The 12,640-nt window shown below is 35.4% G+C and overlaps 1 protein-coding gene across 1 annotated transcript; it reads left to right on the top strand.

Moving 5' to 3' along the window:
• Positions 1-3,956: 3,956 nt before the first annotated feature.
• Positions 3,957-6,646, top strand: LOC131610612 (nuclear transcription factor Y subunit C-9). The gene is made up of 4 exons (XM_058882601.1): positions 3,957-4,053; positions 4,266-4,322; positions 5,324-6,123; positions 6,388-6,646. Exon 3 carries the CDS (start codon positions 5,325-5,327, stop codon positions 6,099-6,101), a length of 777 nt encoding a protein of 258 aa, XP_058738584.1. The 5' UTR covers positions 3,957-4,053; positions 4,266-4,322; position 5,324; the 3' UTR covers positions 6,102-6,123; positions 6,388-6,646.
• Positions 6,647-12,640: the final 5,994 nt, after the last annotated feature.

Genomic DNA, 12,640 nt, shown 5'->3' with positions numbered 1-12,640 from the left:
CGTGGATATAGTTTGTTGGGCCGAGGGGTTGTTAAGAGGGGAGAGGTTGTCTGATTCGTGGTTGGAGGGGGAGGAGTTTGTTGTGCTGCTGGTGATGGTGGTTGGGTGACATTTATGTTGGGAGAGGGGCTGTTGGAGATGTGGTGTACAAGTGTGAGGGAAGAAGGGGGATTATGCCGTCATCTAAGAAGTTATAGTTAGTCGTTGTAGGAGCATTCATGGTGGAAAAGGGAAACGTATTTTCCTCAAAAATGACATGCTGAGAAATAATGATTTTATGACTTGACAATTCGTAACACTTATAACCTCTGTGATTAGACGGATATCCTAGAAAGACACATGGTGTAGACGGGGGTTGGAGTTTATTCCTAGTGGTGGACGGAATTAAGGGATAACAAAGACATCCAAATACTCGGAGGTGTGAATAAGACGAATCTTTTTGGTAGAGAATTTTGGTGGGTGATTGGAGAGTGAGTTTCTTATTTGGAAGTATGTTGTGTAGGTAAGTGGCCATTTGAAGAGCATGGTGCCATAAAACCGGTGGAATAGACGCATGAGCAAGGAGGGTTCGGATTATATTATTGATTGTACGAATTTTTCTTCCGGCTTTTCCATTTTGTGGGGAGGTATGAGGACAAGAGAATTGAAAAGACATTCCATTTTGTTCACAAAACTTATGAAAGAGAGCATTATCGTATTCCTTTCCATTGTCACATTGAAAACATTTTATTTCACGTTCAAATTGTGTTTTAATGTGAGTACGGAATTGTAAGAAAATAGAATGTACTTGTGATTTGTTTGACACTGGAAAAGTCCACAAAAAATTAGTAAAATCATCAAGAAATAAAACATAGTAACGATATCCTCCGGAGCTTAATATCGGAGATGTCCAAAGATCGCTATGAACAATGTCAAAAGGCATACAAGTAAATGATAATGAATTATAAAAGGGCAATTTTATTTGTTTCCCAAGTGGACAAGAGTGACAAAAGAAATCATTTTGAAACTTATTACATAGCAAAAGTTTGTTTCGATGAATAGAATGTAAGATAGGAGCTCCTGGATGTCCTAAACGACTATGCCATAACTCGTTAGATGAGGCAGCAAAAGCGGATGGTGGTAGTGCTGTTGTGTTTGGTTTTGCGGGAATAGGGTAGAGGTCGCCATAACTATTACATCTCATTAAAAGCGTTCCTGTCTGAAAATCCTTCACAGAAAAACCGAGATAATCAAATTCAACAGAAACATCATTGTCGATTGTAAATTTTCTGACAGAAACAAGGTTTTTGATAAGTTTCGGTGCATGCAAAACATTGTTTAAGGTTAGGGAATTGGGTAATGATGCATGACCACAACCAATTACAGGTATATGATGACCACTTCCAACAGTAATATTATTACTCATATTAAAATAAGATGTGAGATTACCTCCATTGCCCGTCATATGAGAAGTCGCTCCGCTGTCCATATACCATTGATCATCAGGAGGAGAGATGGAGAAAGTATGCATAGCAGCTTGGATGTCTGTCGGAGCATAAGAAGATGAACCTTGCTGACTGTTCATGTGAGGTGGGGCAGTTGCCATGTGAGCTTGCTGAGGTTTTGGACCTAGTATGCCTGATTGTTGATGGGGAGAAACCGTTGTCGGATATGGACACGGTGGAGTGGCCCATGGCTGCCATGGATATGCCCACTGTTGCTGCTGTCTGGGGTAAGTGGGAGTGGTCCACTGAGGTTGCTGATAGGGATACTGACGCCACTGATGTGGCTGTGGCTGGGAACGACCTCCACCGCGACCATTGATTCTACCCCTGCCACGACCTCCACCGCGACCATTGCTACGGCCACCACGACCAGCACCGTTGTTGTTGCGGTTGTTATGCTGTTGAGATAGAGTGGTTGAGGCAGCGTTATCATCAAGAGATGATACGAAAGCAGAATTGCTTCTAGAATTTGTTGCTTTCTTTGCTTTGGCTGTTTCTTCCAAGATTATCATAGAACGAGCTTTGTAAAAAGGTGGAAGAGAGTCTCCATGACGGATTTGTGAACCCACCGTGGCATACGCATCTGTCAGGCCAGAAATGAGTTGAAGGACAAGCCTTTCATTAGACACGGGAGCACCAACATTAGAGAGTTGATCAGATAGGGATTTGAGATGTTGACAATAGGTGGAGGCATCAGGAAATTGCTCCATATGAACATTAGAAAATTCTTGCTCGAGGTAGAGAGCCCTATAATTTTTATTGTCATAAAAAATATTGAATAGCCTGTTCCACGCATTTTCTGCGGTTGAATCGCGCTCAATGATGGTGTGGAGAAGGTCATCAGAAATTGTGCCATAAATCCATTGAAGGATAACAGCATCAAGACGTGCCCAAAGAGTAGGATCAGTGTCTTTGAGATTAGGAGATGATGTGGTTTTCGGTTGGAATGATATGATCAATGACTTGGTGAACACGAGCATGGATTTTGAAGAGTTCAGACCAGGTGTTATATTGACCAATTTCAATACTTAGGGTAATTTTGATAAAGTTGGTGATGTTAGAGATGGTGAATGCGGGATGAATGGGAGGATTGGTATTCTGCGTGGTTGCAGAGTTTTTGGAAGGGGAGGAGGGAGATGAATGTTTGGTGGAAGATGATCGGTCGGTGCTCATGATGAGAGAAAGAAATCTGATGAGAGAAGCGTGGGTGAGATGAGAGAAAGAGGAAGGTTGTGCAGCCGATTATGTGAGAAGAGTGGTGGCGCAAGGGTTAGGGTTTAGGATCAGTACCTGATGCTTACTGATACCATATTGGAATGATAGGCCTTGCCTTTCTATTGATTTTGAATAATGTATATACACCAAGACTATTTAATGATAATAATATTCTAATAATAACAATGATATCCTAATAATAACAGTGGTATTCTAATATAATAACAATGATATCCTAATAATAACAATGATATTCTAATAGTCAATGATACTTAAACAAAAATGAAATTCGTATACGGGAAAAAAAATTATTATTGATCTAAATATTTTTATATATGAAAAATGTTATTTATGATCCAAATATTTTTTATTCAAAAACATAGACCAAAAAATCTATTATTGATTTAAATATTTTTATATACAAAAATTTTAATAATGATCCAAATATTTTTGTAAATGATACCTAAACAAAAATAATATTTGTATACGGATAAAAATCTATTATTTATAAAAAATGATATTTATTATCCAAATATTTTTATTCAAAAATGGATTACGGGAAAAAAATCTACTATTGGTCTAAATATTTTCATATACAAAATTTACTATTGATCCAAATATTTTTGTAAATGATATCTTAACAAAAATGAAGTTTGTATACGAGAAAAATCTATTATTGATCTAAATATTTTTATATACGAGAAATGATATTTATGATCAAATATTTTTAATCCAAAAATGGTATACGAGAAAAAAATTTATTATTAATTTAAATATTTTTATATACAAAATTATCAATTATATATTTAAATATTTTTTTCTTTTTTAATATTTTATTTAAAATAAATAATATATCCAAATACGCGTAACGGAATAGAAACCGTGCTTACAGATTTGTTACTAGTTTTTACCTATAAATGCATGCAGTGGAGCATACTCATAACAAATAGTATTAATTAAAAAGAAAATAACTTGATGCAAGCACAATCACTTTACCTCTTAATTTTGAATGTAGTTTCACTTTTCCTTTTAATTTACTAATTTCTCTACTTTATAAAAAAAATCCATTTTACGTATATAAATATAGCTTTATAATTAAATTATCATACTTTTACCAATTTATTTCCATTAACTGAATAAAAATTAAAGAGATGAGCATTAATTAGACTTAGGACAAGATGATACAATAAATAAAGGTAAATGCTGTGGGAACTGGGTAGAAGGAGAAGGGTAAATCCGTCAATAAATGAAAGAATAAAAAGGTAAGAAAATGGTAGTAGTAATATAAATAGCTTGTGAAGAAGCAAGTTGTTGTTGTATTCAGACACAAACACAGCTTTATTGTCTTTGAGAGGTTCGTTTCATTTTCATTTCATTTTCAAAACTTCATCAATTCTCGCACCAACTTTCTCTGCATCTCTCTCTCAAACCCTAACTTTTCTTCTTTCGGATCTTTCTCACTTCAAAAGCATTATCACAAAAAACTCGTTCTCTGCTCAATTCGCATGCTGTAGATCTTTCAATCTAACGTGATTTCTCACCGGTTTCTCGTTTCATCCTTTTCAGGTTTCTCACTGTTTGCGGAAACAAGCATCGGTAACAACTCTTGCGGAACCACTTCATGTATGTTTTTTTTCTGTGTAATGCATCTACATTTCATTTGTTGTTGATTTTTGTGTGGTGATATTTTTTTTTAAATATATGTGTGAAGCTGATGTGTGGTGGAAGAGAAGAAATTTCTTTGATCTTAGTTGTGTGTGAATATGAAAATGGAAGTTTCTACTTTTTTTAATGTTTTTTTTGTCAATTTTATTTATTAACTGATTTTTTTTATGCTTTTCTATGTGCATGCCTTAATTGAACAGATTATTTAGTTGAATTAAATGACAATTCTGTGATTTTGGTATTCTGAGGGAAGATCTGTTGATTGAATTTGTTGTTTATTTTGATTTCTGAAGCTTTGATTTTGTTGCATGAGTTGCTTTCCCTTAGGGGTTGTTTGGTGTAATATTGGGAAAACTGTTTTTGTGTTTGAGATACAGTTGTGCATGGGAGTGGGTAGATTAAAATGTGTGGTTTTTGTGATTTATGCATGTCAAGAAAAATATGTGCATGTTTCTTTCTTGAGCTTGTGTTGTTTTCGATCATGATAAGCTGTTGAGATCTGTTTTTCCGATGTGTTAAACGGTTGTGCTGAATGTTGTATTATGGTTTAGTTACTGATATATCAACAAATTCGTGTTGCATTTGTTGCTTGTGAAATGTTTGTAATCACATGTTTCTCTCGAGAAAAGGGTATCCTGTTTTCTTTTTTCTGAGCTTGCGTTGTTTTTTATCGTGGCACACAGTTGAGAACACTGCAAAATGTTGCCGATCACATGTTTCTCTCGGGAAAAGGGTATCCTGTTTTTTTTCTTTTTCTGAGCTTGCGTCATTTTAGATCACGACACACGGTTGAGAACACTGCAATGGCAGACCGTTTTTCCTATTCCTTAAATGAATATACTTAATTTGTGGTATAATTGCTAATATATCAACAGATTTGCCTTGATGGTTGCATGAATTGTTTCTTTGGTTGCCTGTAAAATGTTACCGATCACATGATTGATTTTATGTCGAAACAGAATGGATCATCAAGGGCATAACCAGAATCCGCCGATGGGGGTTGTCGGTAGTGGAGGTCAAATGCCGTATGGATCTAATCCATATCAGCCAAACCAAATGCCTGGGGCACCTGGATCAGTTGTTACAGGGGGCATGCAATCAACTGGTCAACCTGCTGGAGCTCAGATGGGTCAACATCAACTTGCTTATCAGCATATTCATCAGCAGCAACAGCAGCAGCTTCAGCAACAGCTCCAAGCTTTTTGGGCAAACCAGTACCAAGAAATTGAAAAGGTTACTGATTTCAAGAACCACAGCCTTCCCCTGGCAAGGATCAAGAAGATTATGAAGGCTGACGAGGATGTTAGAATGATATCAGCTGAGGCACCGGTCATATTTGCAAGGGCCTGTGAGATGTTCATATTGGAGTTAACCCTGCGTTCATGGAACCACACTGAAGAGAACAAAAGGAGGACGCTTCAGAAGAATGATATTGCAGCTGCAATCACCAGGACTGATATCTTTGATTTCCTGGTTGATATTGTGCCTCGCGAGGACCTGAAAGATGAAGTGCTGGCATCAATCCCAAGAGGAACAATGCCCGTTGGTGGACCTGCTGATGCTCTTAACTACTGCTACATGCCACCTCAACATGCCCCCCAAGTTGGAGCTGCTGGTGTCATAATGGGTAAGCCTGTGATGGACCCAAATATGTATGCTCAGCAGCCTCACCCCTACATGGCACCACAAATGTGGCCACAGCCTCCAGACCAGCGACCACCATCTCCAGATCACTAGATGCTGCGCTGCGGATGTTAAGGTGAACTTTATGCTCTCTTTCTTTTTACAGTCTTTTTAATTAAAATTCATATTGAAAAGTATGCTTATTTCAGCACAATTGTAAAACTTGATGATGCATGTCTTTAAAACTTTAAAAAAATCTTATGTACTCTGATGTTTTATAATTGGGCTATGTTTAATTGCTTACTTGATCTGAAAATGATTGTCAAACCTTTACCTGGACTGTTATTTACCATAGTAGTTACTTTTATGTCTGAATTTTTCTGCATTTCTTGACCTGCAGATAGATTGCAGGCGACTGCAAAGGGGATGGGAGTGAAACTTTGAATCGAGAAGGTCCATTGTTGCGATCAGAAACTGTAGCTGAGATAGTTTACTTGCATGGCAGACTATTATGTAGATAATATGCCAGTAAAAACTTATCTTTATGTTTAATTAAGCTGGGTAAAATGTTAATTTCGATTTAAGTATTATGGTCTTTGAGATGATATTATATGTACTTGCAGATGCCTATTGGGATATATTTACCAAAATTTAACTTATTTATGTTGAGCAATATTTTATGCTCTTTGCCTGCAAATCTATGATATTCCCTTTGTAGTCAACTCTCATGATCTTTTACCCCATCAGAAAGTCGAAGGGGGCTAGAAGGAAGTTCATGTTTATTTGACATTCTTGAAGTCCTTCAATGGCCGTTTGAGTGCTTATTCTATTTAATATATTTCATTGCTACAATTTGAGTTTAGGATCTGTAATATTGATTTTGATGGAAGCAACACTTGTTTTTTTTTTCTGTTAAGTACTACAATTTACCGTTCAAACAGACAAGTATGAATATACTTTTCTTAAAGCCACTTTTGGAATATAATATGCTTTTAATGAAAAATCAATTTTTCTAAATATTGATTGGCAGAATACATCTTCAATGTTTTTTTCATAGAAATCTTCATCTTTATCAATCTTCATCTTCTCTGACATGTTTTTTTCATATGTTTTTTTGCTGAGAGATGGCCTAAGGAAATGCCATATGATTTGGGTGTAACAAATATTTCAATGTTTTTTTCATAGAAATCTTCACCTTCTCTAACATGTTTAGCTTCATTATCTTTATTAAATTATTGATTTTTTAAAAAATCATTCAAGTTTATGAGTGTCAACCTAGAAATAAGAACAAAAATTTAGAAAATAAACATCCGTGTGGATCCCTAAGCACACAACACAAGAGTCAACATATCAAGACAAAAATGAAGATGAAGAAATAGAGACCGAGAATAACAAAGGGTTTAATAGAATAACAAAGGGTTTAATAGATATACACTGTCTTTCGATAAAAAAAACCTCTTTTTCTCAATAACAAATCTTTTAAAATAAAAAAAATGTAAAATTAAAGAGATTATGAAAACCAAAAAATGTCTTCAATTTTTTTTTTGGAGATGCAACTCTGAATGTACCATAAATTATTTTCGTTAAAATTTAGTTCATAGATGTATTTGCGAATATTTTGTGGTATATTCAAAGATGCATATCTACAATAGCACTTCTTTTCAAAGATGCATCTCTTTCTTGCATGCATTGTGGGCAAAAACAATATCTAAGTTTGTATTTTTTTTTTTAAAATTTAAAGTCATTTTAATCCGACTAACAGTGTCATAATTCATAATTTGATTTAAACATTAACAACTCAAAATAAGATATTGCATTAATTAAAAAAAGTGTCATAATATTACAAACATAGTCCTAGTATGAAAAATACTTGTAACACATGAAAATACATAAAAAAAACATAACCTACTGCATATGCCTAATCCTAACCCGACTCATCTTCTGCCACCGGTAACCCAATGTATTATGTGCCTTAGTAAGAATGAAACGAGTTATGGCAACCAACATCATCGCCACCTCTCTCAAACAACCAAGACTCTATGCCCTCTCTCGTAATCCGCATAATATTTAGATAGATCGACAACACATCAATGACATAGTTATCCCTAACCTGTTCATTCCCTAAAATCTCCTTATGATCAGGCCTAGGTGGACGTCCAAGAGCGTCTGGTGCCATGACGATTGGACACAGAATAGAACCAAGTCATATAACCCTCAACATAATGTCACTAACTTGTAACTGACATACTTCGATACTCCTCTAGTACCAAATGACTCTCGTAATCCATTAGGTTAGCTCCTAAATAAATCACTATCATCTCCTGGGCTTCATCGTGTTTGATCCTAGAAAGATCAAGTAACTTCCCCTGTTGGAAATGTGTAGAAGACAAGTGATGTCATTTAGTGTAATTGTCATCTCGCTAATGGAGAAATAGAAATATGGCATTTCCTTATGCCATCTATCAGCAAAATCCCCCTACATGATACGGTTGATGGTTGCGTATCCGGAAGAACACATATTGACAAAATCAGAGTATCTGATGACACTTTGGAACCACTAATCTTCAGGCTAATAAATGTTGTGAATCTTTCTGGCATGGTTAACAGATTTTAAACAATCGTGTTTTTGTTAAAAAGAAAATATAACAACATCAGTTGCATGGAATTTCGTTAAAACAGAAAAATAATAGCTGTTAAGTGCAATATGGTCTCCATAATATATCAGTAATAAGGTGTCAATGGGGCCTCCTTGATAATGGTCTGCAAGTGGAAAGAGGCAATCACGTGCATCAATGACTTCCTCCTAGTACATGAGCCTGGGATGAGGACCCCTATGAGAGGCGGCTCCTAGATGTCAATGTTTCCCCGTCATGAGGCCTAGGGACGATTTCTGGCATAACTATAGTCTGCTCATTTTGAAGAGCCCTCTCGTTGCGAGCGAACACATTTAAGGTTTCACGACCAAGTCTCATTCTATTGTTGATTGCAGTTATTCTCTTGAAAAAAGGGAAAAAATACACTAGTTTGAAGTTTTGTAGGAGAAAAAGACCAAATTCAGAGACGTATCTCCGAAAACTAGAAAGGAATCAATTCAGAGATGCATCTCTGAAAAACCTTCGTCTCTTGCTTCAATGGCGGAACTAGTTCCTAGTCTTTCCCTAACAACCTTAAATACATTAAAATCGTAGTGCATGTCTGTAACATTACTTATTTCAGATTCTAATACTACCTAATGCATTAAAAGTAAACTATTTTACCTAGTACATTAATCAAAAATCAAAATAAGTTAAATGAAAAACTTATTCAAATAAGTGTTGGGATTGAGATTGGTAAGGTTGAAGTAGAGGTTCTTCTGTTGCTTGAAAAATTGACTTGAACATTGTTGCTCACGAGGTCTAATAGGGGAAGAAAAATATTCATAAAATGAAGAAGGCGGGTCTGGTGCGTATATTCATTAAATTTTTTTGGAGATGCACCTTCGCAAATTTCCCTCAGTTTGAAAGCAATGGTTAATTTAGCATCTGCGAACAAATCCTGAAACATATTCGAAGATGCATCTCCGAATTAAAGTTTGACAAAGTGAGGGTGCTCAATGATTAGCACTTATTTTGTGTGAAAATGGTGCGTCCGGATGCTTCTTCGAATTTATGGGGTATTTTTGACTTTTTCCCGGGAGTTTGGAAGAACATACAAAGGTGAAAAAATTGCCCTTCACAAGTAATAAGATTCACGAGTGATAGCATTAAAGTAATGAGATTCATATAAATCTTAATGACCTTCACAATGGGCGCTGGTTCCAAGTCAATATAGATCAAACTCATCATTGGATGACAAATATTTGTCATACCCCAAAATTTGCCTTCCATATTCCATTCACAATGATTCAAAGTTCAAGATTCAAATCCAAAGCCTTGCTCACTCAATGATCCAAGATCCACAGTCAACTGATTCAAACCTGAAGGTCAACTACAATCAAAGCATGATTCAAACCTATGACCATTGGTCAAACATCAAGTATAGAGGTGTATAACCATCATTTGATCAAAGATTGATCATGATTCCATTAATAGAAACTCAGAGATGAACAAATACAAAAAGGTTCAAATTAGGGTTTCTTAGGAGAAAGTCAACCCAACTTTGACTGAGCATAACTTTCACATGGAACATCAAAAATTCCTCACTCAAAGACTATTTTGAAGGAAATTGAATTCCCTACAACTTTGTCTCTCACAAGCCAGGGCTAGAAATCATTCATTTGAGAGATACAATGCAAAAGATTACAGGTCATTTTCAGGCATCCTCCAAAAGCAGTTTTTTGTCAAAGAGGATATGATCAAGATAAAAGCTCCAAATGAAAAATATGTTCCAAAGTGGCTTGTAGAGGACATCTTGAGGTTTCCAAAAAGTCCTAGAACTTCCTCATAGCTAAAAAATTGAGTGAGATATGCTTGATCAAAGTTGGTTGATTTTGGAGGACCAAATATGAAAAAGGAAGGTTCAAATTGAGAAACTTTGCAAATGGGCCTATGGTTTTATGATACAAACTTGGTCCACAAGTCACTAGCATGCCCAAAACAAAAGCCACGAAATTTAATATATTATTTGATTTAATATAAATTTTTATGTCATTTTAATGATTTAATTAAGAAAAAAATCAAATATTATGTTAAAATATTCACATAAGCTAATTCCAATCAACATTAATGGTTAAATATAATATATTTTCGTGGTATATTGATTGGGAAAAGATTGATACAAGAAGTGGCCAAAATAGAAAGTTTTCATTCAAGATTTAAGTCAATTTTACAAACTTTGCAAGATTGGATTTCAAGAGGCCTTGGGCTATAATTCTTAACCTAATTCACTCTTCTATAAGTAGTGAATAGAGGGCATAGGACTAGGGGACGAAATTCTGGGCAAAGAGAGCTTGCTAGTACACAAAAATCTCCAAGAAAAGTGAATTTTGGTTTCAAAGATTGGGGAAGTTTCAAAGAGGTTTAAGCATTGATACATGTTCCTGGGATCATTCTGAATCTATTGGGGTCATCACGCTGCATCAATACCCCAGATCGACCTCCAATTGACCAAGGTATGTTGTTCTGAACATTGGATCGATTGGCATAATTTGTGTATCATCATGTTAAATTGTTTATGTATTATCATTCATATAGTTATTGTGAACGTTTCTGGATCATTAGACTGGAGTTTGGGTGTTTAAGTATCGTTTGGCCATTGGAGGCCGAGGGAGGTTTTAGGGTTTTCAATTGGGGTTTCTCGTTATGAGCAAAATTAGGGTAAAACAAATGCATGATTGGATTCGTATTCATTAGACGAAGGATATAGGCTGGTCGCGAAAAGTTTATCAATGCCTATGTGCAATTCGTTATTTTGGTAGATGTTTTTGCTACGAGCAATTGTGTAGCAATTTCGTAGCTAAATGTTGCAGGTTTTTAGGAGTTCAATGAAGAAGATGATGACGTGTCTCTATGGTACTGGTCCCTTTAAAATCTCGCGCGCATTTGTCCGGTTCTTGTTTCGTTCGTTTATTTATTTTATTAAACGCGTGTTCTAAACACGTGAAACGCCCAGTTGGGATGGTTAAGCCATGGGGTATGTGAGAGGGCGTGGGTTCGAGACCCCCCTCCAACACTTATTTTTTTTCTGAATTCCTCAATCCTTGATCCCATGCGCTGCCAGCTAAGTAACTTACCATATGCCCTCTAGATCTGGCCATCCAATCCCCACTAACCTTAGATCCAACGCCCAGAATCTAGTCCCTATACCATACACTCCAATAACGACCACACTGAATCAAGACACTAATTAACTTATTTATTTTACTTAATTTGAATATTTTAGTTAATCCCATTTAATATTTATTTATAATAATTTATTTTTTATAAATAAATTAATATATATATATTATGAATGTTAAATCTCTAATTTATTGATTCGTTCCGATTAAATCCATTAATCGTGATGGGCAATAATCGATTTTCTTAAAATATTTATTTAATTAAAATAAATAGTTCTATTTGGCTAAATGGTTTCAATCATTTTATTGGTTGTGATGATTAGCCTATCTTCCCATTTAAATTCATTATTATTTTTAATCGAACCAATCGATTACGAGGGATAATGATACAAAGTTAATTCATAAAAATTATAAAAATACTATAATTCGTTGTAAGTGATAATTGAATCAATCAATTAGAATTGGTAACGATACAAACTAATTATTAAAATTATAAAAATATCCTAATTCGTTATTAGTAATAATCGAATCAATTGATTAAAATTAGTAACGGTGCAATTTCAAATCTGTTAACTATGGCGATTGAATCTATTGATCGTTGCGGTTAATAGTGAAAATTAAACTCGGGTTGTACGCCCAAACCTCAAAACACTTTTCAAACCTTTCAAAGCTTCAATATCAAATTATGGATTTTTATCCTAGGCAATTCAGAATGCCTTCCAAATCAAATTTCAAACTCAAAGGGCGTACAACCCGTCCCCCAAACTACGTTGACTCTGATCCTCCATAAGGAGGTACGTAGGCACTTGGCAACAAGGTGAGTCCCCCTCTTCCAAATCTTAATCATGTCTTTAACCCTATTAACTGTTTGTTACCTTCCTTTATGTTTTGCCATAAC

The sequence above is a fragment of the Vicia villosa genome, linkage group LG6 (assembly GCF_029867415.1).
Source record: "Vicia villosa cultivar HV-30 ecotype Madison, WI linkage group LG6, Vvil1.0, whole genome shotgun sequence".
NCBI classification, from domain to species: domain Eukaryota; kingdom Viridiplantae; phylum Streptophyta; class Magnoliopsida; order Fabales; family Fabaceae; genus Vicia; species Vicia villosa.
This window is presented reverse-complemented; position numbering and strand designations above follow the sequence as displayed.

Coding starts and splice junctions, on each gene's coding strand:
- LOC131610612 (XM_058882601.1), top strand. CDS start 5,325: ATGGATCATCAAGGGCATAACCAGAATCCGCCGATGGGGGTTGTCGGT.